The sequence below is a fragment of the Globicephala melas genome, chromosome 10 (assembly GCF_963455315.2).
Source record: "Globicephala melas chromosome 10, mGloMel1.2, whole genome shotgun sequence".
NCBI classification, from domain to species: Eukaryota; Metazoa; Chordata; class Mammalia; order Artiodactyla; family Delphinidae; genus Globicephala; species Globicephala melas.
In genome coordinates this window covers 4,722,492-4,749,997 of record NC_083323.1, presented here as the reverse complement: position 1 = coordinate 4,749,997, position 27,506 = coordinate 4,722,492, and the positions used below count along the sequence as shown (strand labels likewise).

The window sequence follows — 27,506 nt, the reverse complement described above, 5'->3', positions numbered from 1 at the left end:
CTCTAAGCACAGGGGCGTGTGAGTGTGCACTCCAGCCACCACCCAGAGGATGGGCTTGTCCGGTGACCTGTGTGGCCCCGGGGAGAGAGGTCAGGGAGTGTCTGTTGTCCTGGCCTGGGAAGGTGACAGTGGAAGTGGAAGGAGTAGACGGGGTCCACAGAAGTTTCTAAAAGGGCGAGAAACCACCAGGGGCTTCACTGAGAGTTCAGTCCTTCCCGGTCTGTCACTCACACCGGGTCACGCAGGTCTCGGCCTTGGGGATTACGGGTTCTGGGGGAGTCAAAGGTCTCTGTTCCCTCGATTTGGAGCTCAGGGTCAGGGGCTTTGCCGGGCATGACTCTGCCCCCCTAGGATGATGGTAATGTCTGGCACGCAGTAGGTGCTCGGAAAATGCTGGTTGATTTCACTGGACGTCTCCTCACCAGGGTCTCATACACCTTATATGAGGTTCTCCTGGTTCCTGGAGCCACAAAACAGGCTCATTGGCTGCTCGGCCTGGCCTTGGCAACCCACCCTGCCTGGGGCATTCAGCAGAAAGAGCCCCAGCCGGGGGGGCTGAGGCAGGCCCCCTGCACCACCTCCTCCACACCGAGGAGCAGATCCCTGTCTCTGAGTGGGGACGATAACGTCGACCTATGCTGTGTCAGACTGAATTAGCAAGCCCCACAAGGCCCGGGGGGCAAGTGCTTTGATTCTGCCCTTGGGGAGGAGCATCTCATGCACACACCCTGGCATAGAGGACCCCGGGAACCCAGTGGCCTCTGGGCCTCCGTTCCCTCTTCTGTACAGCATGGTTGGGGGGCCTCTGAGCACACGTCCCATGCTGAGGTTCTAGGATTGGCCCCTCCTCTCCCCCTCTGATTCACGCAGGAAGCATTTATAGGAAGACATGAGGCCCGTGCTCTGGTGACACAGGCATTGCTTCAGGAAAGAAATGAAGGAAGTAGGGGAGGGCGGCAACACTGTCTTGCTCTGTCTGATGGAGGGGGTAGGGGGGAGGGAGCCCCACGGGGACCCCGGAAGCTGGAGGAGTCCCCTGCCGTGTGCTCAGGAGGCCTGAGTTAGGCCCAGCCTTGCCATTGGTCGATTGCATGACGTTGGGCACGTTCTTTCACCCTCTGAGCTTCAGTTTCCTCAACTGGAAAATGGGCTGAAGACCTCGACCCAGTCTTCATGATAACCACGGAGGAGTCTGTGTCCACGTGGCGGGGTCCTGAGGGATCTGTGTGGGCACAGCCTTTGTGGGGAGGGATGGCAAGAAGGGGAAAGATAACCACTGCACTAGGGGTCTGGGAGCGGGCGCGAAGCTGAGCACCGTGTGGGTGTGGCCGCAGGAGCCGGCGCTGGGTGGGTGCTTGGGGTTGGATTGTGCGGTCGTCCGTGTTGATTTCCTGTGGGCACTGGTGGCCCTTGGAAGGACAGAGGGGGCCAGAGTGCGACCCCAGGAGGGCGGACTCGGGTTGCCTGGGGGAGGGGCGGGGCGAGTGGGATGCGGCGGCCGAGGCCGCGGAGGCCCCGGCCCCGCCCCCAGCTCGTGGCCCCGCCCAGCTTGGTCCCGCCTCTGCGCACGCCCTCTTTCTTGAGGCCCCGCCTCGGCTCCGCCCCTCTCCTGCTCCGCCCCCGGGGCCTACCATGCTCCGCCTCCAGCCCTGAACCCCGCCCCCGGGCCCGTTTAGCGCTGAGTCCGCGCTACTGGCAGCGCTCTGGGAGCTCCACGTTGCGGCCGCTCCGAGCAATGATTAACCTGGCGGGGCGGCCGGCGCGGGGCCCGGGGCGGAGGCGTGGGGCCGGGGCGGGACCCTGGAGGGCCGCTCGGCTTCCTGCTTTTGCCCAAGTCTCCTCGTAGAGGGCGCCGCAACGGCCGGGGCCCGCGGCGCGGCGTGGCGCAGGGCGAGGTGCCGGGCGCGCGTGGGCGCGGAGCCTGTCGCCGGGGTCACCATGAGGACTCTCCGCAGGTTGAAGTTCATGAGTTCGCCCAGCCTCAGTGACCTGGGCAAGAGAGAGCCGGCCGCCGCCGCCGCGGACGAGCGGGGCACGCAGCAGCGCCGGGCCTGCGCCAACGCCACCTGGAACAGGTAAGGCCGCGCCCTCCCGGCCGGCCCGCGGGCCGCTGGCCCCGGGTGCCAGAGCCAGGGAAGGGGGAGCCCTGGAGCAGGTCCGCGGGCGAGGGCCGGCCCCCAGCGAGGAACTGTGCTGGGGGGCAGCTCGGCACTTTACAGTTTGTAGAGAACTTGCTCCGCCGGAGTTGTGCGGACGGGAAGGGAAGTTTAGTGCAACGTGTTTCTAGAACGGAGGGACGAGACCGCAGACCCGGGGCTGGTCCCAACGCGCCCAGCTGGTGGGTGGTGGGGTGGGCCTGGATCCCGAGAGCCAGCCTCCCCCGCCCTCCCCCCGGGGTCTTCCCACGTCTTCGCTCCAGTGCTCATGGCAACCTGGGAGGTAAATAGAGCAGGAAGTATTTATCCCATTTCGCAGATAAACCTCGCGGGCGCAGTCGGTGGGTTGCCGCTGCGCTTCCTGTTCTGCGTTTAGGTCCCTTTGGTCGGCAGTGGGCGGGTGGCTTTCCCTTGAGCGGCCCCCTGCCCTCCCAGCTGTCAGCAGGGGTGCAGCAGCTGCCCGGCATTCTTTAGACGACCTTCCCCCCGCGGGCCCTTCCCAGACAAGCAGGGGCGTGGGAAGTCCCACCACTCCCTCCCACTTGGTTTGAAGAGCAAGGCTGGGATCTCCGGAAAAGAGACGATTTATTTAGTGGGATTCCCCACCGTGTTTGCTCATGAGCCCTTTTCAACAATAGATATTTCCACCAAAGGGAAAATGGGAGGGCAGGAGAAGAGAGTAGGGCAGGCTATCCAGGGGGCTGTGCCCCCGTCACCGCACACACCCGGCAGTGAAACCCTGCCAGATGCTCCACCGTCTGTGGTCTTGGCCATCGGAAAACCAGCTGTCAGTGTGGACACTCATTTATTCTGTCCATCAGTCGTTTCATGAGCGTCATGGTGGGCACAGGGCTTCCAGCCCGAGACCCTCCTCTGTGCACTAGGCAGGACGCCGTCGTCCAGTCGCGTGCTTGTCTTCTGCCCCCTGCCAAGTTGCGAATTGCTTGAGTGCTGGGACGAGCCTGCCTCAGTTTCCCTATCGGTCAGCGGGCGTACACATTCCTTCTTACAGGACCGGTGTGGGGACAGAGAAGGAAGGACTCTCGCTGGGTAATATCATCAGCTCAGTGACTGCACACTGCCTTCAGAGGCGTTTCCTCCTCTCGCAGAATTGCGGAGAGAAGCGGTCTCCCTCCTCGTTTCTCTGCCGTGGTTTAGCGCAAGGAGCCAAACAGACTTAGTTCAAATCCCAGCTCTGCCTCTTCCCTGCTGCATGTGCTTGAGCAAGCTGTTTAGCCTCCCTGGTCCTTAATTTCCTTTTCTGTAAAATGGGCCATTGTGGGGATTAAATGTGAAGATCTGTATTGAAGTCCTCAGCACGTGCCTGGCACGTGGTAGGGCCCCGTAACTTATATTTCAAGCTCCAACTCGTGCTGGGGACAGACTCGTGTCAGGGAGGGCCTGTAGGGACAGGGTTTGGGGGGGCCCTCAGGCGTCTGCTGGTCCCTGAGCTTTCACCACCAGCAGCTTTCTCCTGCTGAGGGGTTCTCCAGGCAGAGGTGGGGGCACCCTGGAGTAGGCTCGGAGTCTTCTGGAGCTCAGGGAGGTGCCTGTAGGGAGAGGCCGCCTGGGTCCCCCCCACTGCTTCTCACTTAAAGGAACTTTCAAACTTCAGTGCCATCCTGTGCCTCGGCCGGGCAGACTGCAGGGCAGCGGCCCGGCCCACAGCCGGCGTCTCTAAGGCCCCGAGCCGCCCAGCCCTTGGACCCACGAGCCCCGCTTGCCATGCGGCACTCCTGCGTGCCGGGCCCCTTCACGGCCCTTGGTGCCCTTCGTAGCCCAGGGAGGGAGTTATGACTACCACGCCCCATATAGAGGTGCAGAGGGGGACGCAGAGAGGACCAGGAAGCCTGCCCGTGTGGACGCCGCAGAGCGGAGCCACCGCTCTCCCTGGGCAGAGGGGGCCCTGAGCCAGGGAGGGGCAGTGCCTTCCCCGCCAGCGTTCCGCAGGTACCACGGGGAGGTCGGGGCCTCTTCTGGTCGCTGCCTAGCTGCCCAGCCCCGATCCTCGCAGTCCTCCCTGCCGGGGCCCCCCAGGACACAGCCTTGGGGGGCGGGACAGTACAGGTCCTGCCTTGCTAGGTTGTAGACTCCTTATTTTGAGTCCAAGATGAACCCCCTTTTTCCACGTGACCACGTTAGCTTCCCGGGGCAACCGTAACAAATTGTCACAAACTTGTAGCTTAAAACCACAGAGGTTCGTTCTCTCACAGCGCTGGAGGCCGGAAGCCCCACATCAGGGTGTCGCCAGGGCCTCGCTCCCTCTGGAGGTTCCAGGGAAGGCTCCTTCCTGCCTCTTCCAGCTCCCAGTGGCTCCTTGGCCTGTGGCTGCATCACCCCGTTCTCCGATTCTCTCTTCATCTGGCCACCTTCTCTGTGTCCAAACCTCCCTCTCCTTTCTCTTAGAAAGTCATTGGGCCCCCTAATGTAGCGGCCACCCCAAATCCAGGATGACTTGGTCTCAAGGTTCTTAACTAATTACATCTGCAAAGACCCTGTTTCCACATAAGCTCTGGGGTAGCAGGTGGACATGAATTTCTAGGGGACACTGTTCAACCCACTACAGTGGACCCTGGGTCCATCCCCTAAATTCCTTGTGCCTCTGTTTCCTCATCTGGACATGGGGCAAAATACATAGCTTGCTCCCGTGATAGTGGAATCCGTGCACTCACCTAGCCACTCGCTCATTCGTTCATTCATTCACTCTCCGGCACTGGTCCGAGCGGGTGGTGTTGAGCGCTGAGGGGAGGATTAGCCGGGGGACCGCGGGTGCTGACCACACACAGAGGGGGCCCGGGCTCCCTTCCGCACGTGCGCAGGGCAGGTCTGAGTGCTGGGTGCCGGGCTGCCGGCCGGCTGGGCCACACTCACAAACCGGAAACTAGAACAGAACCGTCAGAAGCTGTTTCCTAAGCCCCTGCTGCTGCTTTACGGGGCGGGTTTGCCCCCTGTTTCTGGCCCAGGGCACTGCAGGGGAGGGCACAGGGCTGGCTTAGAAGGCTAACCTGTCACTCCCACCTGGAGCCCCTGATCCCCTCCCTCCCAAAGGGCCCGGGCATGGCATGTTGTGTCCCTGTCTGTCCCTGTGTTGGCCCCAGTTAGCTCCTCGCCGGGTGTGCACCCCACGCGTGTGCAAGGCCTCCAGCTGCACGAAGGTCACTGAGCTGAGGGGCCCGCTGGGGGGCGGGCAGGAGTCCCATGTACCCGCGCTTGGGCCAGAGGGTGTACACCATTATGGAGCCCTACTCCTTGCCAGGCCTGGATCTGCCCGAATGCCTGGGGCTTGGTGAGCCTGGCGCCCACCCGCCTTCTGGCTGTGAGAGCAGAGGCCCTGCGCAGGTGGAGCGCGCGCCCTCTCGTTCCCACGGGACCACCTCCGAGGCTGGGCTGATGGTCCTTAGCATCCAGATAGAGAAACTGAGGCCAGAGAAGGAGAGGGACTTGGCCTAGAGCCCCTGCTCACGTTGGGTCTGAACCCTGGCCTGACTTGAAGCCGCTGCCCAGGGACACGTGTGAGTTGGTGTCTGCTGGGGCCGGGCGAGGCGGGGGTTGGTCGTGAGAGCCCGAGGTGCAGCCCTCCCTCCTCATCTGCTCGTCCCTGGTCCTGGACGGGGCCACTGCTGGCCAAAGCCCACAGGGCGTCCTGCACCGGGCCTGTGATTGCTCTATCCCCTGGACGGCGGTGCCCACCAACCCTGACCTGTGCCGGGCCCTGTCCCAACCCCAGGCGTGGAGAAGCTGCTTTCATCCCTGCAACGGCCTTCAAGGTGGGACTTGTTGCCCCCATCTTGCAGATGGGGATACTGAGGTCCAGAGGTGTGGGCACTGCCCAGGTCTAAGTCCAGAGCTTCTGCCACCGCCTCATGGGGTCTCAGGGGCCGGAGGAGGTGGGCTGAAGCCCTCAGGGTGACCGGTTGGTTGGGAGTTGGGGGGTGGAGGCCGGTGGGGGGCCGGTGCTTGGCTTCCCGGCCAACCCTCACGGACAACTTGCTCTGAGTCGGGCCTGGGTCCTGAGCCCCCTGCCGCTCTGAGGCGGTCTGGGAGTGGCCAGCAGAGTCACGGCCCTCGAAGATGTCTGGGAATCTGTGAATACGTTCCCTTACACGGCAAGAGGGACTTGTCAGATGTAATTAAGTAAATGACCCTCAGATGGGGAGATGGTCCAGGTGGACCCAGTGTCACCACAAGGGTGCTAATGGGAGGGAGGCCCAGGGGTCAGAGTTCAAGAAGGAGACGCGAGGATGGGAACCGAGAGGCTGAGGACACCGCACTGCTGGCTGTAAGGATGGAGGGAGGAGTCCTGACCAAGCTGGGAAAGGCCGGGAAGCAGACTCTCGCCCGGAGCGTGAAGGAGGCGCACCTTGATGCCAGCCCTGTGGCACTGACACAGCTTCCGGCTGCAGAGCTGTCAAAAGCCAGCCTTTGGCTGCCTTGCAGCCGCTGTGTGTGGGCCTTGGTTACAGCAGCCAGAGGACACTCGTGTGCTGGGCTTCCCTCCCTCCCCGCCCTGCGCCCTGGGCCCTCACTTCTCCCAGCAGTCGGGGCTCAGGGCCATCCGCTCTCCACCTCCCGGCCCCCAGCCCAGCGTCCAGAACCTGCCCTCCAGCTGGACGGGTGGGACTGTGCGGCCAGGCAGCCATGGGGGCGGCGTGGGCACCCTGCCGTCCCCCTGCAGCCTGTCGGGACGGGGGGTCAGCGCAGTCAGGCGTCTGCCTCCCTGGGCAGGTGGGGCTCTGGAGAAAAGCTCTGAGTTCTTGCCTGGAGCCCAGGGAGGAGCAGGGCTGGGAACTGGGGGCCGTGTAAGCCAGGGCCAGGGCACTGAAAGCAGGGTGAGCGTGGGAACGGCCCGCAGGCCTGAGAGTGGTGCCCTCAGTACCCGCATCTGCCAGAGGGTCACCTTGAGGCCCGGAGGGGGTCGGATTGGGTTCCGAGTTGCCTGCCTCCCCTGTGCCTTCACTGGGCGTGAAGAGGAGGCCCGTGGGTGCTTCCCCCGGGGCGACCGGGGCAGAGCGAAGCAGGGCTTCCTCTCTCAGGGCTGGCCTTGGGCCCCTGGGATAATGATGAGGATGTTGGAGGCCCCGGGCCCGAGTTGCACTTCTGTCTGGGGGGATACGTCACATGAGGGCCTCTCCTCTGCCCACCCCACCTCCCCTCTCTCCGGCGGCTCACAGCAGGGCTTTTTATCGACCCAAGGGTTGATCACCCTTGGATGGACAGAGCAGAGGGGGGACTAGAGCCTGGGCTGTCCGGGGTGGGAGCCCAGGCGGGCACACCGGTGGAGCCCAGCGCCTCCGCCCACCCTCGCCCACCCGCGCCCACAGGCCAGCTCCTGAGAAAGAGCCAGGCCTCGACAGCAGGGGGAGGGGCTCGAGGAAGCGCTAACCCCTCTCGGGGTCCGGGGTCGCCCTTCTGGGGACGCCAAGTGAGAGGGTGAGGCGGGCACCTGGCGGAGGCCTGCCCCCCTCTCTGATTTCTGAGGCTCCAGAGGCAGCGCCAGAGCAGGGTGGGGCCTGAGAAAGGGCAGAGCTCCACCTCTAGGCCTCTCCGCCTCTCCGAGGGTTCCCGGAGGTGTGTTGTCTGTCCCCCCAGAGGCCAGGCTTTGGGGTCCCCCACGCACTCTCTGCCGGACCTTCCTGTGTGGGCAGGTGGGCAACACTGAGACCGGTGACGGTGGGCCAGGGACCCGCCCCGCTGGGGTCCCACCGGCTCGCAGCACCACACCGGCCCCAGCCGAGCCGGGGCTGCTACAGGCGGGTCCCCCCAGAGGCCTCACCATCAGCCCTTCCCCCCCAAGCCTGACCACAGGGCCCCCGGCCCCCCTGGTGGCAGCAGGCCTTGGCACCGTCCTGCATGCCGTGGGTCCCCACTAAGGGTTCTGGCATCTCCCCTCAGCCCGTGCTCAGGTGACAGATGCTGAGACTTGTCACTGCCCTCCTGTCTCCCTACATGGGCAGAGCGACAGGCCCGGAGAGAGGAGGTGATGGGTCAGCTGCTGCTCGGCCCTCACCCAGAAGTGCCCCGGAGCGCCTGCCGTTTCCAGGGGGCTGCTCCCAGTGCCCCCGGCTGGGCCTCGGTGTGGGAGGCCCCGGGCCGGAGTTTCACTTCTGTCTGGGGGGATGAGTCACATGAGGGCCTCTCCTCTCCCCACCCCTCCTCCTCTCTCTCCCACGGCTCACAGCAGGGCTTTGTTATTGACCCAACTTGGACTTTGGAAAGAAGGCTGCAGAGAAATGGGAAGGAGCGGGGCCTTGCCTGTCCACCAAGCCCAGGTTGAGCAGCTGTGGGGGGCAGGAGGACGGTGGGCCCCGGGCTCCCTTCTGGCCCTGCCGGGCATCGAGCTGTGTGACTCTGGGCCGTCCGCTGGCTTCTCTGAGCCTCAGTGTTTCCTTCTGCAGCCTGGGCTGTCACAGTCCCCACCTCATGGTGTGGTTAGAAGGAGATGGAGGAACCCCGGGGCAGATGGTTGGGCCGTGGGATGCTTCCGGGGGCACATATCCTGCCCCCCCACAGTCACTGCTGATGATGCCGTGGCACACGGAACCCCACAAGGGCTGCGATTGAGTCCCATTGTATGGAGGGGGAAGCTGAGGCACTCACGGGCCAGTCTCCAGAGGCGGGCAGCAGGGAAGCCCAGAGCTGGGATTCAACCCCAGGCCCGCACCTGAACGAGCCTCGGGGCTGGAGGTGGGAAAGGCAGGGGCAGGGTCCACCAGGGTGGAGGCCGGGCTGGGTGGGGGTGTGGATAGGAGAACTCAAGGGTGACCCTAGGGCTGGCCGGGGCGCTGCTCAGATACACGTAGGGTGGTGCGAGACCCGGGCTGCGGGGAGCCAGGCCTAAGTGGTAAACCAAATAGACCTCCCCTCCCCGCGAAGGAGCTGGGATCAAATGCTGTCTGCACACAGGTGTGAGCAGGGAGGGACCTGACGTCACAGTGAGCCTCAGGGAGAGGGAACAGCAAGGATGATGGCCCTGAGGCAGAAGGAGGCCAGCACTGCTCAGACCCAGGGGTGGGCGGTTCAAGTGACACAGATGGCGATGGGCCCCTGAGGGCCTCGGGGAAAGACTTGTCCAAAGAGCCCGTCTTCCCATCCAAAACTGTGGGTTAAGGTGCCTCCGGGCCGGGGACCAGAGTGGGCTGCGCTCCCTCCGGAAGGCTTACTGGAGGAGGAGGGAGGAGGGACTTGGAAAGGCTGGTGAGAAGAGCAGGGCCAGGCCTGGGAGGCTGACGAGGGTCCCCCACGCTGTCCCCTCGGCCTGGTCCCCAGGGAGGACTTGGCAAGGCCCCTCTGAGCCTCAGGAGGGGCCGGGCCCCCGGGGCCATGCTCAGGACGCCCCATTTGCCAGCTCCCAGGCTCCTGCAGGTTTGGGAGGGTCTGACCTCTGCCCCCAGCAGCCCCCAGGCTGGGCACGAGTCCGCATCTGTTAGGATTTCAGGGTGGCAGCCATTAGACTTCCCGTCAGACTGTAAATGGGGAACAGCCTTACTGTAGCTGTTCGCCGGAGCCCACCAGGCACTTTTTTTTTTTTTTTTTTTTTTTGTGGTACGCGGGCCTCTCACTGTTGTGGCCTCTCCCGTTGCGGAGCACAGGCTCCGGACGCGCAGGCTCAGCGGCCATGGCTCACGGGCCCAGCCGCTCCGCGGCATGTGGGATCTTCCCGGACCGGGGCACGAACCCGCGTCCCCTGCATCGGCAGGCGGACTCTCAACCACTGCGCCACCAGGGAAGCCCTCACCAGGCACTTCTGACAGAGCCGAGCACAGCCCCGGCCGTGACCACACCAAGGCTCGGCGCCGGCCGGGCTTTCGTCCTGACAGCAACCTGGGGGCGGGCACATTCGCGGCCTCCATTTCACAGGCAGGAAACAGAAGTTAGAGGGCATGTGTGCCTGGACGTGCGAATAAGCAACATTTCAACACCAGGTGCCTGGGTAGTCAGGCGTCGTCGGGTCAGGTGACAAGGCCTCTGGCCTGGCCTGGTCGGGACCAGCTGTGGACCCCTGGGGCGCGTCCCTGCACTGCTCAGAGCTGCCTTCACCCACCTGGGGTGCGGGGCCCTGCCCCTGCCCTGCCCCTTCCAGGGTGCGGAACTGGAAGCCCTGCCCACACCTGGCTCCGTGGGGAGAGGGGGCAGCGGTTGGGTGAGCTATGTGGCCTCCCAGAGCTTGGTCCCTCTGAGCCTCAGTTTCCTCATCTGCAAAGTGGGCGGCCAGTCCACATTGCTGGGAAGGGTGGAGCTGGTGAGAGCAGACAGGGGCAGCAGGAGCTTGGGGGCCCCCACCTACTCCATGATGTGAACGGCAGCACGTGTCCAGCTGTCCCTCTACACCAAGAACCACACAGCTCGTCTGCAGTGGTGAGTTTAGAGCAGCAACCCAGTCCTGAGTGGAGGGCGGTGGAGCCCCCCAGACCTGGTTCTCCCCCTTGGGAGCTTATGGCCGGTGGTGAGGGCTAACATGAAAGTAAATCGGCAGAGTGCCGGGACCTAAGTCTGCACGGGGAAGGGAGGCGGTCAGGAGGGCTTCTGGAGGCAGTGGCCTCTGAGCCAGGGCTCCAGTATGAATAGCTCCTTGCCTAGTAGATAGCATAAGGCCCCCCCACCCCGCCCCAGGTAGGAAGGGCAGTGGGTACAGAGACCCTGAGCTGTGGCTCCCCTGGCGGCTCCAGTACTCTCTGAGCATTGGGTGCCCAAGAATGCGGGGAGGGGCCATTCCAGACGAGCCTTGAATGCCACATTCAGGCCTTGGGCTGTACCTGCAGGGCCCAGGGCAGGGGGCACTGAGTGCATGAGGAGGTGCCTGTGCGATCAGAGGCCAGGCGAGCATGGAGGAGAGAGAAGCGTGCAGCAGAGATCTAGCGGGTAGAGATTGTTGGGGCTTCAGGGTCTGGAGGACCTGGAGGGCCAGGGAGAGTCAGGGTGCATTTCACCAGATAACTACCAGGCTGCTCCTTTGAGCCAGGTGAGAGCACACAGTCATAGACGGCACAGGGCCCTGTGCGCCGAGGTTTATAGATGGCCGTGGGAACCAATCAGTCAAACGAGTCCCGGATAAACATGTAGGTGCACACTGACAAGTGCTGTAAACGCTGTGACCTCTTGTGACCTGAAGGAAGGATCCACGTAGACAGGCGTGGGGGGTGAGGGTGGGGACCAAGCAGAAGAAAGGACATGTGCAAAGGTCCTGTGGTGAGGGCAGCTTCCCCAGTGGGGCCAGGTGCAGATAACACAGGTACCCAGTTCAGTGAGGCAGGCGCTGGCTCACAGGCACCTGGAAGCACAGGGTGAGAAAGCCAGTTGGACTTGGTTATGTTTGGGGGTGCGAGAGACCATCAGAGGGTGTCCCCTAGTTTCCAGCCTGGAGGCAGAGGGTTCAAGAACATGGGAAGGGAGGCAGAGTGTGTGGAAGGTAACCCAGTGACAGCCTGGAGAGGTGACCGGTGGCAGGCCTGGGGCTCCAGGGAGGCTGGGGCTGGGAGCCCAGGATCTGGCGCTCAAGATGGGAATTGAGGCTCTGGGGTGGATGGGGTCCGATGGGGCGGCCAGTCCCTGTGCTCCAGGCCTGCCTTCGAAGCGCAAGGACTGACGCCCTGCTTCTGACCGGGCCCCTTCTGTTCCTCGAGGAGAGCGGGAGGGGCTCAGTGGGAGGGGGAAGGAGGGGAGGAGTCTTAGGGCCTCTGGACAGCAGCGCTCGTCTTCCGTCCCCCACGCAGCATCCACAACGGGGTGATTGCCGTCTTCCAGCGCAAGGGGCTGCCCGACCAGGAGCTTTTCAGCCTCAACGAGGGCGTCCGGTGAGTGGTCGTTTGTCCCATCCAGGCCTGGGTCTGTAAGTGGTGGGAGGGCTGTGCCAGGTGGGAGGCCTGCCCCCCCCACCCCGTGGGTCCACCAGCCTCAGGTTCTGCCTTTGGAGCCCAGGTGGGCAGTGACCACCACGTGGACCTTGACCCCAGGCCCTGTCCTGTGGCCTTCACCCCCACCCTCCTGAAGACTCCTTTTCAGGGGAAACAGGGAGGGACTGGGACAGTGGCTCAAGATAACGCCCACATGCCCCGCTGGTGTTAAGCATCACAAAGCGTATTTGTTCTGTTGAAAGAGGAAGGACTGGAACTTCACTGGTGGCACAGTGGTTAAGAATCCGCCTGCCAACGCAGGGGACACGGGTTCGAGCCCTGGCCCGGGGAAGATCCCACGTGCCACGGAGCAACTAAGGCCGTGTGCCACAACTACTGAGCCTGCGCTCTAGAGCCCACGAGCCACAACTGCTGAGTCCGTGAGCCACGACTACTGAAGCCCACGCACCTAGAGCCCGTGCTTCTCAACAAGAGAAGCCACCGCAATGAGAAGCCCGTGCACCGCATCAAAGAGTAGCTCCCACTCGCCACAACTAGAGAAAGCCCGCGCGCAGCAACGAAGATCCAACGCAGCCAAAAATAAATAAAGTTAAAAAAAAAAAAAAAAGAGGAAGGACCCACCTGCCTAATGATGGGAGTGTTGTTCCCAGAAAAGCAATCACAGCCCCGCCGAGTACCCCTCATTTCCTGTGAATAGCTGAGAATTGAGCGCTTGTGAAGGGGCCCAGCATGGACCAGCTTTGAGGGAATCTGCGGAGCCGAGGCATTAGTCCTGCGTTTTAGTGGAGGAGGCTGGAGCTCAGAGAGGTCGAGAGACTTGCCCGGGGTCACAGCTGCCGCAAGGAGGCATTTCCCACCTCTGTGCTCTTTCCCTCACGCCCTGGCCTGTGCCACCCTGTCCCTACAGCAAAAGAATATGCAAACCTCCTCATCAGCTTGGGGCAGGGTCCCCCCACTCCAACCCTAAATGGCCCTTACAGACAGATAAACCGAGGCCCAGGGAGGGAAAGGGGCTGCCTGCGGTCACAGCAGGGGCTTGTAGCCTCTCCCAGGCCTGATGTGTGTGACCGTTGCAGGGGGTCCTGCTTTTTTTGGGCTCATGTGGCCACTCAGGGGTGGGGCCCCAGGAACCCCATTTTCCTAATATGCCTCTGCATCCCTCGGCTTTGCCCAGCCATGAGAAGGGCCGGGGATGGTGCAGGGTAACAAGGCTCTGATGTCTGGCCGTCATTCTTGTTTTCTGCCATTTTATACGCGTGTGTGTGTGTGAGTGTGTGTGTGTGTGTGTGGTTTCGTGTATTCACAAGTTGTGCAACTGTCGTTAATTCCAGGGCGTTTTCATCACCTCAGAAGGATACCCCATATTTATAGACAGGTAGTCCCCATTCTCCTCTCCCCCCAGCCCCAGGCCACCACCAAATAGGCATAGCTTTTGTTTTTTTAAGATACAGGTTGTCCTTTTACAATGTACAGTTCAGTGGTTTTTAGTACATTCACAAGCTGGTATAACTCTCACTATTTAATTCCAGAACATTTTCCTCACCCGCCCCAAAAAAAGCCTGTACTCCTTAACGGTCTCTCCCGGTTACCCGACCTCCCCCAGCAGCCTCTGGCCGACACCAGTCAACTTTGTCTCCATGGATTTGCATATCCTGGACATTTCATATAAATGGAGTCGTGCTACGTACGTGTGGCCTTTTGCATCTAGCTTCTTTCACAGCGTGATGGTCCTCCACACTCGGGGGTCATCCAGGCTGGGGCAGGTGTCAGCGCTTCGTTTCTTTTTATGGCCAGAGAATACCCCGTTGTGTGAAAAACACCACTGTTTATCCAGTCATCTGTTGATGGACATTTGGGTCGTTTCCACCTTTTGGCTGTTGTGAGCAGCGCCGCTGGGAGCATCTGTGTAGGAGACCTTGTGTGGATCTGTGTTTCCACTGCTCTCGGGTCCGCACCTGGGGCGGAATGACTGGCTCATATATCGGCTCTACCTGTAATCTTTTGAGGAACCGCCCAGCTGTTGTGCACAGAGACTGCACCATTTTCCGTTCCCACTAGCTGTGAGTGAGGGTTCGATTCCCCCACTTTCTCACCGACACTTGTTACTGCCTGGCTTTTTTCTTTTCCGCCTGGGGTTTTGATTCTAACAGCACTAGTGCAGGTGAAGTACCATCTCGGGGTTTGGGTTCGTGTCCCCCTGGTTACTCACGATGGGGCATCTTCCCACACGCTTATTGGCCATTTGTGTATCTTCAGAGAAATATCTAGTCACGTCCTCACGTCACTGGGCTAAGGGGGCGGGTCTCCCGCTGCAGGCGGCCCCCAGCCCTCACTGGCACCGTGGGGTCTTTGACTCCTGCCCTCCCGCCCACAGGCAGCTGCTGAAGACGGAGCTGGGGTCCTTCTTCACGGAGTACCTACAGGTGGGTGCTCTGTGCTCTCCTGAGGGGTTGCTTCCTGAGCTGGCCAGAAAGGGCGGGGGTAGGGGCCACTGGCTCCCGGTGGGTACGTGGAGCTCTGGGTTCAAGGTCTCCGCCTGGCCATGACTCAGTTTCCCCCGTCTAGCCAGTGTGGGTTGTTGGGTAGGTTATACGGTGAGATGCAGGTGAGGACTCACCACCCTGCCTGGCACGTGGCGCGGCTCGAGGTCAGTTTTGTGATTAGTTGTCCACCTCCTCCTGGAGCATCGGGGTGGGTCCCCAGAGCCCACGGGTGGCTCATCTGCAAACCCCAGGGCCCTGAGCCGCGTGGTGATGATGTTAGCGTGGCACCAGTGTCGCCGAGGCTGAGCTGTCCTAGGCGCTGCGGCCGCAGGCTTGCAAAGTGGATGAACACATGGAACCCTGGGGCTCGGGGAAGGGAGAGGACCCCCGAGGTCGCACAGGCAGGAAGGCAGAGATGCTGCAGGCAGGGGCGTCCTCACGCAGCCTCGGAGTATCGTGCCCACCCTCCCGGGGGAGGGCGAAGTGAGGACCAGCCTACGGCTCCTCCCATCCTGTGGGTTTAGGGTTGGTTTTTTTTTAATTTAACAGCTTTATTGAGGTGTAATTCACCTAACCATACTGCACACCCACTGAAAGTGTGCAGTTCAGTGGTATGCAGTGTATTCACAGAGTTGGGCAACCGTCACTGCTAATTCCAGGGCTTTTTCATCACCCCAAAAGGAAACCGCATGTTTATAGCTGGGTAACCCCCCTTGCCCTCTCCCCCAGCCCTAGGTCACCACTAGTCTATTTTCTGTCTCTGGATTTACCTGTGTGGACATTTCACGTCAGTGGGATCTCACAGCGCGTTGCTCTTTGTGTCTGGCTTCTCTCGCTGAGCACAGAGTTTTCGAGGTTCGTCCATGTTGTGCCCGTATCAGAACCTCATCCCTCTTTACGGCCAAATGGTATTCCACAGTGCGGCGAGACCACGTCTTGCTTATCCATCCGTCCGTCTGTGGTCCCCGGGTTGTTTCTACTCTCGGGCTGCTATGACTGCTGCTGAGACCACGGGGTGTCACTCAGCCACGCCCAGGGTGAGAGTGCAGGGGGGCTGCCGTTGGAGCCTCATGGCAGTGGGTGATGGCAGCGCTCAAGCCAGGCCTTTGGTCCCGGGGCCCCTCGTGCCCGAAAGTCCCTCCTTCCTTGTGGGATGCGGGGGCAGCTGCCTGCCCGCCCGCTGAGCCTGAAACAGGAGGCCCAGGCCTGGCCTGTCTCTTGGGGGCGGTGAGGGTGGGGTCCCCGCACCACCTCCCATCTGGGACAGCCTGGTTGGGTCAGTTGCCCACGTGCGCCCGGGGAGCTGAGGTTCCAGCTCTGCAACGACTGGACCGGGATGTCGGTGAGTCCTTCCCCCTCTGGGCCTTGGCTGCCTGTTGGCGGAGCCTTGGGGGCCCTGGGTACCCCTGGGGCGGTGACAGCATCTCCACGTGTGCCTTGCAGAACCAGCTGTTGACAAAAGGCATGGTGATCCTGCGAGACAAGATCCGCTTCTACGAAGGTGAGTCTGGTGGCCGCTGCCGGGACCGGGTGCCGGGCCACGCTGCTCGCGGGGTGGCCGCTGGGAGCCGTGGCCTTACATGGGCTCCACCTGGGGCTGTGGGTGGGTGCTGTGGCCCTTCTGGTCGAGAGAGTCCAGAGGGGCAGAAGCAATGCCTCGAGGGCAGCAGGGCTGAGATCTGACCCCGGGAGGGGACCCTGCTGGGAAGAGCATCTGCCCCCCATCTTGCTGGGGCCCAGGAGGGCTGAGGGATGTCTGGGAGAAGGCCCCTGCTTCACCTCACTGCCCACGAGGGCTTCTGGCCCCCGTGAACCCTGTCCCAGCAGCCTGGGAGAACCCCCATCAGGATCTTTGAGGACCGGAGGGGAACTGGCCTAGACCCGGGGGAAGAGGTAGAGCTGGAAGCTGCCGCCTGGAGGACCAGCGGATGTGGGCTCCCTGCCAGGGTTTGGGGCCCAGGCTTGGTGCGGGGCTTTCTGGGCAAATTTTCTCTTTTAATGCTCATACCTACCCTGTGAGGCCTTTGGGTCACTGTACCCATTTCACAGATGGGGAACAACGCAGCGATGGCCCTCAACGTGTCCATAGCCACAGTGCACGTAAGGGGTGGAGGTGGGATTCGAACCCAGGGCATCCCGACTCCAGAACACACCCCCTTTGCCCTTCTAGGGGCAGGCCCACAAGTCACAGCTGGCCTCGCTGCCCAGCTCGGGCCCCAGCAAGGAGAGGGAGGTCCTGGCCGGCCGCTGTCTCCTTCTGCCAGGCCCAGAGCCCTGGCAGGATGTGCCCGGTCCCGGAACCCTTGGGCTCCCTGTGCCCATGGGCTGGGGGTGACAAGTACTGTGTGTACACTTCCCGGCAGGAGTGAGTTGGTGTAGAGAGAGATCAAATTATGGGGGGAAACGCAGCTCAAACCGGCACAGCTTGCTACGGGCCCACTGTATGTCAGGCCCTGTGCAGGTCACGACCCTCCCTCTGTGTACCAGGCACCAGCCGCCGCACGTCCTCACCCTGTGCTGGGCTTGTCCCAAGAGTTTCCATTGCCTGACTCCTAGATCACCCCACAACCCTGTGAAGAAGCTTCCATTGTTGTAGCCACTGAACACTTGGGGAAACTGAGGCACAGAGGGGCTGAGTAACTCGCCTGAGCCCCACAGCCCTACCTGGCAGCCTGGCTCCCGAGCCTGCACTCCTCTCTGTACTGCTCCAGGTTCCTCCTCGAGTTCTCAGTGACCCCAGGAAGCACGGGTCGTAGCCCATTTCACAGAGGCAGAGACCGAGGCTTGGGGTGCTCAGCGTAACTCAGAGCCCCGTGTCCTGTGTTCCTCCTGCACCGCCTCTGCGTGTGTCGAGGGGAAGCAGCCAAGGCAGGAGCCTGAGAAGGGCTGTGAGGACCACAGACTTGGGGGCAGGAGGCACAGGCCGCTGGGCGTCCGGGCGGGCTTCCTGGAGGGGGCAGCACCGAGCCAGCAGGCTCAGCACATTCCGGCAGTGCCTGCCCTCCCACCAGCTCCGGCCCAGGGGAGCTGGGACCTTAGCAGAAGAGGCGCTTTGTGTGGCTTGGTGGAGTCCTGCCCGCAGTGGCCGTGTCCGCCAGGCCACCCAGGAGGGAGCACCGACCCCATCCAACCGCCCTTGGCCTCAGGCACAGGCACAGAGCCCCAGGCTGGGGGCCAGGGGGCCCGGCCTCCAGTTCCCTTCCAGCCACAGACTGTCATTTCCTTCTGTCCCCACCTTAGCACAGGGGGTTAGACAGGCTCCACCCATGTGCTCACTACAGGTCAGGCCCCAGGTAGCCTTTGGGGACCTGGAGATGGACCTAGGCCCTGCCTGGCAGGGGCTCACAGCCCAGCTGGGGACACAGACATGGACCAGACAGTGAGAGTCCACTGTGATGAATGTCAAAGTGAAGGGAAGCCCTGGGGAAGGAAGGGCTAGTTCCACCTTGGCAGTCAGGGAGGGCTGCGTGGAAGCGGCAGCCTTTGAGTCAGGCCTCGAAACATCGAGAGGACATCTGCCCCCCTTCAGCCAGTGCAGTGGGGACAGTGGCTGACATCACACCCCGAGGAGCTGCCTTGGGAGCCTCCCCGTTCTGCCTACTACCGGGTCCCAGGGAGAGCTCTTCCTTAAGACTACTCCCTGCGGCCAGCCATGTCCTCAGCCCGTGCCTCTGCTGGAGGTGGTGGGTAGCCCTACGAGGGGCAGCCCAGGACATGGCCACCTGCCCCCCTCCAGCCTCCAGCAAGACCTTGAACCCGAGCACAGTGATTCCTGGAAGTGGGAGGCCTGGAGGGGCCTTGAGGTGGAGGCCTCCCTCCCTGGGGCCACATTCAAGGTGGTGGTTCGGTGGGCTCAGCTGCAGCGGGGGTAGCTTCTCAGCAGCCGGACGCTCTGGGACTCCGAGGGGGAGCCCAGGGTTTCTGCAGGCTCCGGGCCCTGGGCTCTGCCTGCCCTGCAGGAATCCCAGCCTGTTAAGGTCAGGCCACCAAACTGCACTGCGACGGCCCTCACACGCTCTCCTCCGAGCCTGGCCACCCTCCTCCAAGCTCCTGCTGTGGCCTTTCCGACTGCCCTCTGGTCACCACTAAGACCTGAGCTAAGATCAGCCTGGTGCATTCCGTCTCCAGGGCCTGCACAGTCGGACTGAAGAAAGGAAGACAGACAGGCTGACCCACGCCCCATCCTGGGAGATCCAGCTCAAGGGCACGGCCGCTGGGTGGCGTGTGTCCTGAGCGTCGGCGCGGCCTCAGACCACGTGGGCCCGCTAGTCAGCGCCAGGCTAACAGCTGAGCACTTGCTACAGGGTAGCTTTTGGCCTTTGAGTGTGGACACGTTGATCACGCCCATTTTACAGAGGACCACACTGAGGCTCGGGCTGAGGGACCCCCTGGGGCCCCAGGGCGGTACTTCGACGCCGTGTGCTTGACTCACCCCTGCCGACCCTGGTGTCCCCAGACCGCAGTTCCCAGGCAGCAGAGAGCCCAGCCAGGACACGGAGCCGAGCTTCCTGGCCCCTTGGTCGGCGTGTGGCTCTGGCGGGGCCTGGACTGTACGACATCCCCTTTCCGCCCCGCGGGCTGGAGAGCAGCCTGCGCTCCGCAGACGCCGCCTGGCCCGCGCCCAGAGCCGCCCCACGGCCGCCTGGGGAACTGAGCCGCCTTTCTTCTCGCCGGTGACGGCGGGGACCTCAAGGGACCTTTGTATGCAGGCAGAGCTCCTCGGGTGGTGGGCACCCACCGTCCTGGGTTCCATAGAGCCCGCTGTGGGCTGTGGGCCCCCGGTCGGACCAGGAGCTGGCCGCCAGCCAGGGTGCTCCAGTGCCGGCAGACGGGCTGCATGGAAAGGTGGACCCGCCCTCACCACAGTCACCCCCACCAGGCTCCCCTCCCAGAGCCCGGCACCCACACAGACCCGGGGGCTTTATGGGGGGGAGGGGTTGGGGGGCTCAGAGCCCAGGAAAAGGGAGCACAAGAGGCAAAGGCCCTTGACCGACCTCCTGGTTCCCACGGAAACCTTGAGGAGTCGGGCATGGGCGGTGCGCTCTGGGAGGCTGGCCAGCCCGTGGCCCTGGCCCCTCCACTCCTGGGGATGCCCGCCACCACGGCCGTGTTTCTCCAGCCAACCGCCAGTCTGGCTTCCAGGTGGGGTCCCGCCAAGCAGCAGAGGCCTCGGCGACATGTCCCGGAGGCCTGCTTATCCTGACCCAGCAGCCTTTCATCCCAGCTCTCCGCTCCTTCCAGGCAGAGGGGCTGAGGGTTCAGCACTTGGCGTTTCCTGGGGGAGTGCAGAGCCGGCTGGGGGGCACCTCAGCTGTCCCCACCCCCAGGGCCTGTCCACCTTGTGACTGGCGCTGCTGCTTCCCCAGAGCCGGCAGAAAGGCCCACAGAGCTTGTCCAAATGCCTGCTTTCCACACGTGTACTTCCATGGTTCATGTGCCAAGGGTTTCAGTCCACCAGGCAAAACGGTCCTCCTGAATTAGCTTGGATATCACCTCCTCCAGGAAGCTCTCCCTGCGTGACCCCCTCGTGCCTGGGACCATTGCTGCTGTTGGATGCGGTTTCCCTGGCTCCCCAGATCCCAGCCCAGGCAGCCTGGGTGGTGGGGACGCAGGCCCTCGAGGCAGAGACCCGCACCTCTGAGGCCCAGGCACCTCATCTGCCCGCTGGGGGTCACTCCTCCCTCGCCAGGGTGGCTGTTCACTGTCCCGCTGCCCTGTCACGTGGTGAGACTGGAGCAGTTTTGGGCTCAGCTGGGTCCCCAGTGCCAGGCCTGGCACAGCATAGCTGCTGTGTGAATGTCTGTCAGGTGGACAGAGGGACAGACCGATGGGTGGGCGGAAGGAGGGGGAGGGTGGATGAGACAAGGGTGTGAGTGGAGCGCCTGTCGGGCTGTGCCTGTAGGGTTTGTGTGCAGAGGAAACGGACCCCCCGGCACCTCTCTGCCCCAGGCCCTGCTTCATCTCCTTTCCTCCTGTCGGCTCTGAGGGGTTCGCCCTGCTACAGCCCCATTTTATTAGTGGGGCAGCTGAGGCTCAGGGGGGTGAAGCTGGGCATCCGGGCCCATTACCCTGACAGGTGGGGGGGCCTTCCAGGGCCCGGCCCTCAGCTCCCACGTCCTCCTGCTGCCAGGAGAGGTGACTCGCGACCTGGGAAGGCGGGAAGCATCTGCCGGCGCCCCTTGGGGTAATGGTGATGGTCCCTGTGCCCACAGGACAGAAGCTGCTGGACTCGCTGGCAGAGACCTGGGATTTCTTCTTCAGCGACGTGCTGCCCACGCTGCAGGCCGTCTTCTACCCGGTGCAGGTGAGCGGCTCCTGGGCCACAGGGACAGCCGATCCCGGCCTGGGGGTGGGCACACCTCTGCCCTTGTTGCCACGTGTGGGCCATCTGCGCCTGCGCTCGCCCCCGGACCTCCCAGAACCTGCTCCCCACCCCCAAGACGGGCATAAGGACAGCTCCATGCTCAGAACCTTGGGAAGCCCTTAGCAGCACACAGTGGGCCGTGCCCTGCCCGCAGTAGGGGCTCTGTGCGTGACAGCCACCCTTCCCTTGCCTGAGGGAGCCGCGTGGGGCCCTCTCTCCGCAGAACGAGGGTCATCTGGGGAGGAGGACGGGGTGGAAGGGGATCTGGGGGTCAGTGGTCCGTCCCTGTATCTGGCCCCAGAACTGGTGGGGGCAGGGGAGCAAGGGTCTCACGTGATAGCGGCGGCCCCCACGTCTGCAGGGCAAGGAGCCGTCGGTGCGCCAGCTGGCTCTGCTGCACTTCCGGAACATCATCACCCTCAGTGTGAAGCTGGAGGACGCGCTGGCCCGGGCCCGCGCCCGCGTGCCCCCCGCCGTCGTGCAGATGCTGTTGGTGCTGCAGGTGCGCGGGGCCCGTGGGGGCTGCGCTCAGCCCGGTGACGGGCACAGGCGGCATGTCCCAGGCTCCCCAGGGACAGAGCCTGAGATGTGGGTGTGGGGCCACGTGACTTCTCAACGGTGGGGGAGGGCGGGGGTGGGGAGGGACTCCCAGGAGAAACCTGGGAGGGAGAAGGAAGCAGCGGGGGCTGAGAAGGAGCTGGACGAAGGTGTGGGTTCGTTCACAAGAAGGCCGGCCCGGGAGCCCACAGGGAGCCCAGGAGTGTGGACAGAGTGTCCCTCGAGGGCAGCGGGGCCAGGCCTTTACTCCCCCATGGGTCAGTCACTGAGGTTGGGGGCCACCGCCTCCCGCTCCCCACAGCAGTTCCAGACATTTCCGAAGGACCTTTCTGCAAACTGCCGCGCCCCAAGCCCTGTGGCGGGCACGGCACCCTACAGTTTGCCAGCCTGTCTCACTGTCACAGCCCCAGGATGAGCACCGTCAACCACCCCATTTTACAGGTGGGGAAGTAGAGTCCTCACTTGCCCGGAGCTGTGATGGCTGGGAGCCTGGCCTTCCCTGAGGCTGACAGGCTCCCAACCCTGTTCACTGTCCTGAACCCACCCGTGCACGTGGAAGTCCTTCTAAATTTATGTCTGTGAGGCTGGTCCTGGGGCCCAGGGCAGCTGGTTGAAGATTCCAGAGCAAAGAAGGGGCTGATGAATGTGGACGTTAGAAGGGTTGAGGGGCTACACTCGGTGGGAGCCAGTGGTCGTCCTGGCGGCCACGCAGGGCAGCGACTGGCGGGACATTGCATCCCTCGGCCTGTTTCCTCGAAGGATAACGAGGAGAAATCGACACAAAGTCCTCCGTGGTGCACTTCCCCTTGGGGGCGGGAAGTGACGAGGCTGGGATTTCAAGCCAAGGCATAAGGTCTCATCTTGATCCCTTGAACAGCACCTGGGTGGCGGCCAGGCCGGGGTGGTGCTGCCCCCTGGTGGTCGCTGTGCCTCATGCAGCTTCTGGGCTTGGCCCCATTTTCCCCCAGAGCGTCCTTCTACCCCTCGTGGGTGCGACCCCTACCCCCAGCCACAACCCTTTGCTCTCGCCTTGGCCTCCACTTTGAATGGCCTTGTCCCAGCCCTGCGGTGAACTTGTCCCCACTGTTTTCAAGTCCCAGATGGACCTGAGGTCACAGCTACTGGTCAGCATATCTTTTGAGGGCCTACTATGTGCCCCATGCTTCACGTGCAGAATCAAAGCTCCTTCTCACCGGGGTCCCAGAAGCTGAGTGTCAGCCCTGCATCTGAGTGTGGTACACAAATAATGCAGCCCCGGGGCCCGCATTTCCTCACCGGGCAATGGGGAGCAGAGACCAGACACCAGAAACAAATGCTGGGAATGAAGGGACACAAAGTTTGTGAAACGCCCAGCGCAGCTCAGCAGTAACGCCATCCTCATCCACGGCACTGTTGCTGGGGGCGGGGACGGCTCCTCCAGGTCCATCTGGATGACTTCCGGGGGCACCCCCTCCTTGTCCAAACACAGCTGGATCCGTGGGTCTGTAGTGATGTCCCCGCTTTCGTTTCTCACGTTAGTCGTTTGGGTCTTCTCTCTCTCTTGTCTGCAGCTGGTCTGGCTAGAGGCTTGTGGGTTTTATTGATCTTTTCAAAGCTTTTGGTCTTGATTTTCTCCATCCATTTTTCTGTTTTCAATTCCGTTGATTTCTGCTGATTCTTATTTTTTTTCTTCTGCTTACTTTGGACTTAATTTGCTCTTCTTTGTCTAGTTTCCTAAGGTGGAAGTTTACAAGACTGCTTGTAGACTTTTTATATTCTAATGTATCCATTCAGTGCTATAAATTTCCCTCTAAGCACTGCTTCGACGCATCCTGATAATTTGGACGTTGGCGTTTTCATTTTCATTTAATTCAAAATATTTAAAAACTCTTCTTTGACCCCTGTGTCATTTAGAAGGGAGTTGTTTAATCTCCGTGTGTTTGGGGGTTTTCAGTTATCATTGTGTTACGGATTCCTGGTTTAATTTCTTTGTGGTCTGAGGGCAGACATTGTACGATTTCTGTTCTTTTAAATGTGTCGAGGTGTGTTTTATGGCCCAGAACGTGGTCTGTCTTGGAGGATGTCCCACGTGAGCTTGAGAAGAATCTAGATTCTGCCATTGGACAAGTTGTCTATAGATGTCAGTTATATCCAGTTGATTGATGGTGGTGTTGGGTTCATCTGTGTCCTTCCTGATTTTCTGCCTGCTGGATCTGTTTCTGAGAGGGGTGTTGAAGCCTCCAGCTAGGAGGATGGATTTCTCTGTCCTCGCAGCCCCGTCACTTTTTGCCTCCGTAGTTTCCTGCTCTGTGTTAGGTCCGTACACATTAGGGATTGTTATGTCACCTCGGAGAAGTGACCTCTTTACCATTAGGTAATGACCTTCCTTATCCCTGATAGATTGCTTTGGTCTGAAGTCTGTCCTGTCTGAAATTGACATGGCTCCTCGTGCTGTGATCTGTGTTCTCGTGATCTGTGATCCGTGTTCTCACATACAGTCCTGCACTCCCTTACTTCTCGTCTGTGTGTGTCTTTAATAGTTTAAGTGGGTTTCTTGTAGGCAGCACAGAGTTGGGTTCTCGCTGTCTTGAATCGTCATTCAATGTTAACCTGGGTGTATCTTGCTTCTTAACTGCTGGCAGCCCCTTGGGGATGATTCATTCGTTCAGAGACATCATTCGTTCAGCAAGCACTCGCTAAAAACCTGCTGTGTGCCCGGCCCTCTGCCGGGGGCGCTGGGGACCCAGAGCTTGCCTCCTGGTCAGCTCACAGCTGAGTGGGCAAGGCCACGGCTGTCCTGTGGGCAGCCTCATTTTCCAGGCTTTGGCTCCAGTGAAATGGGAGGGGTGGAAAACCCTTCAAAGCTATGAATGAGGGCAGGTGTTGGGAGGCGCTGGATGGTGCCTGGCCGGGGAAGCAGTGTGGGAGGGGGAGGGGCGGCTCTATCAGATGGACGGGCCTTGACCACTCAGCTTAGATACAGACCTGGACCTGGGCCTGGCCCAGGGGGCAGCCTGTCCTGCCTACAGTGCTCCTTGGGGCGAGGGAGTGAGGGTGCGGGTCCAGGTGAATGAGCTTGGCCCCCCAGGACTGCCCAGAGCCTCTGGGAAGCCAGCTCACGGAAGGGGACACACAACTGTCCCGAGGGGGAGGTGCAGGGTGCCCAGCCTAATTTGGCCACAGACCCCTTTACCGCAGGCATCATGGTCTCCCAGCCACGCGGGCTCCTGTGTGCAGCGGGCAGCCACGAGGGCGTTAAAGCAGGAGGGTGGCTCAGAGGCCCCAACCCAAGAGATGGCTGGGAAGGGAGGGTGCGGGGCCACCGCCATGGGGGCCAGGACCCCGGGGGAGGGGGAGGGCGCCGTTCGTGGTGGCCTTTGAGCTAAGCACGGCTGGGCTAGGGAGGCAGGGAACAGGCCGACCAGCGGACCCCCGCACCCCTCCCTCTTGCAGGGGGTGCACGAGTCCCGGGGAGTGACCAAGGACTACCTGCGCCTGGAGACGCTGATCCAGAAGGTGGTGTCGCCCTACCTGGGCACCTACGGCCTCTACTCCAGCGAGGGTGCCTTCACACACTCCTGCATCCTGGGTAGGCGTCGCCTGGGCGTGGGTGGGAGCAGGGTGACCCCTGGCCCCATCCACCTCTGCCCGGTCGGGGGCCCAGGCCTCCCAGGGGGGTCATGCAGAACCAGATGTGCAGCCACGGCAAACCTGACCTAAGCATCCACCGGCCGTGCTGTGTGCGGGGCACCGGGCAGAGGGCGGGTCACGTGGGATCCCTCCTTCAAGGGCTGACGTCACAAGTGGTGCTGCAGTGACTCCCCTGAGAGCCCGGCAGAGACCCCCGCACCCGCCACGGAGGTCACATCCGAGCTCAGTCCTGAAAGTCAGGAGTTGACGAGGGAGAGGACCCAGCATGTGCAAAGGCCCGGAGCCCAAGAAGTCCTGGCTTATTTGGGGACTCACGGGGGGTGTGGAGGGGTTGTGAAGTGGGCATGGCTGGGCGTCCTGGGGCTGCCTGGCCCCATCGGTTCGTTCAGCACTGTAAACTGAACACCTACTGTGCGCCAGCCCCTGTTCTTGGTCCTGAGGGTTCAGCAGAGACCAAGCCCCACACTCATTTGCTCTTGTCCACCAGGGGAGGCAGACCAATGAGTAAACCATCCCCAGATGAGCGCCCAAGGGGACCAGTGCCCAGGTGACATGAGGGCCATGGGCGGGGAGCTCAGGGAAGGCCAGACTGGGAGCTGAAGGGCAGGGAGGATCCAGGCCTGGGAAGAAATGCATGAAGAGAACCAAGGGGACAGCGGTACGAGAGCTCATCAGGAGTGTCCCCTCGTCCAGAGGGCCCACCCACCTGCAGTTATAAAACCTGCCCAGCTAGCATGTCCCAGCTCCGGCGGGGCTCCAGCAGCTGGAGGAACTTTGAGGTCTGTGTGGCCCTGGACACCGAGACCCCTGCCAGGCAAAGAGGGAGCCTGTGTCCTGTGGTCCAGGACAGCCTCTGGTTCATCCCGCTCAGCCCTGCCACCTGGTGGTCAACTCTGGAACTGCAGGGTCCTGAGTGGGAGCCTGAGACCTGCCCCTATATCCGTCCTCCCCCACCCCCGGGGTCACCCCCCACACTCAGAATAAACCCCAGCCCTGACCTCATGTGCTGCGCCATCCGGGCACTTGCCACTGCCCGACCTGTGGCCCACCCAGAGGAGTTTCTAGTCACACACACACACAGTAGGACTCCAGCTCTGAAGACAGGGTCTGTGTCTGCCTAAGAAAGTGCTGGCCCTTAGCAAGTGCTTGGGTTTGTTGACTTTCCGCAGGTGAGGAAACTGAGGCACGTGCACAGGTCCCTGGCAAGGTGCATGTTTGAACCCAGGCGGTTGACTTGAGGCCCCCCGCCCCCATTCCAGGCTGAGAGGCCAGACCGAGGAGAGAAGGAGGTCACGTAGGGCTGGACCTAGTATCAGCTGGGGTGGAAACCCCAACTCCCCTCCAGGCTGCCCCAGCAGGATCTACACCGGTCGGGCTTTTCCCTGTAGCGGTCCCTTCCTGCAGAGCTGGGCGCAAAGTAGGTGCTTGCAGTGGGTGTTCCCTAGCATCTGGCCAGCCCCACCCTGGCCCCCTGCCTGATGCTCTGTCTGTCTGTCTGTCTGTATGCAGAGAAGCACTTCCTGCGCCGCTCCCGATCGGGGGACATCCTGGCCAAGAACCCGGTGGTGCGGTCCAAGAGCTACAACACGCCACTGCTGAACCCCGTGGCGGAGCACGAGGCTGAGGGTGCGGTGGCCGGCGGCACGGGCATCCGCAGGCACTCGGTCTCCGAGATGACGTCCTGCCCCGAGCCCCAGGGCTTTGCTGACACACCCGGCCAGGACCCTGCTGGGACCTTCAGACCCTCCCCAGCGCCCCCATCGGGGCCTTGCCCCAGCAGACTGTACCCTCCAGCGCAGCCCCCTGAGCCTGGCCCAGGCCCGGCCCGCAGCTCACCAGCCTCCTCCAGCCCCGAGAACCTGGTGGACCAGATCCTGGAGTCGGTCGACTCGGATTCGGAAGGGATCTTCATTGACTTTGGGCGGGGCGGTGGCTGTGGGACGTCTGAGTCTGAGGGGGCAGGGGGCCGGCAGAGTGTCGTGTGACCCAGGCCTTGTGTTTTTACTGACCCCGCGTGTACGCCTGTGCGGTGCGTGAATGCGAGAGTTTTCTACTCTGTCCCGTCCAGTCCCCCGTCGGCCTCAGCCACTTTGGCATTCCTGAGTCTTTGTCGAAAAGACCGTCGCCGCCCGAGACCCCGGCACCTTTGTTCTGGGGCGTCAGGGGCTCAGCAGGTGCAGGGCAGCCTCCTGTGCGTGGAGCAGACCTGGCCGCTCCCTGCACCCCAGCCTGCTCAGCCCTCCAGTGTCCACACCATGCAGACTGTGAACCCCTCAGCTCGGCCAGGCCTCCAGAGAGACCCCCCCCCCAGGGTCAGTGGCAGAACTGCCTCCCCGTCCCCCACTCGCCTCGGGCCACAGCGTGACCTCCTGTGTGCACCTCTGTCCCAGACGCTCCACGCAGCCCGTCCTCGCTCAGCCTGGCGTGGCTGTGGGTGGGAAGCGGGTGGAATAAAACTTGTCTG

At 62.3% G+C, this 27,506-nt stretch overlaps 1 protein-coding gene across 8 annotated transcripts in view; it reads left to right on the top strand.

Annotated features, from left to right (window-relative positions):
* The window catches only part of PRR5 (proline rich 5), a 51,237-nt gene extending 23,731 nt beyond the window's left edge, over positions 1 to 27,506 (top strand). For 3 of the 8 annotated variants that reach the window (XM_060306462.1, XM_060306463.2, XM_060306464.2), the window contains 8 exons: positions 1,956 to 2,075; positions 11,867 to 11,947; positions 14,382 to 14,430; positions 15,934 to 15,991; positions 20,703 to 20,794; positions 21,216 to 21,356; positions 24,845 to 24,980; positions 26,552 to 27,506. In XM_060306462.1, coding sequence (XP_060162445.1) covers positions 1,966 to 2,075; positions 11,867 to 11,947; positions 14,382 to 14,430; positions 15,934 to 15,991; positions 20,703 to 20,794; positions 21,216 to 21,356; positions 24,845 to 24,980; positions 26,552 to 27,027 — 1,143 coding nt within the window. In that variant the 5' untranslated portion in view covers positions 1,956 to 1,965 and the 3' untranslated portion in view covers positions 27,028 to 27,506. The other 5 variants (XM_030855675.3, XM_070046473.1, XM_060306467.1 and 2 more) reach the window with 5 other exon arrangements.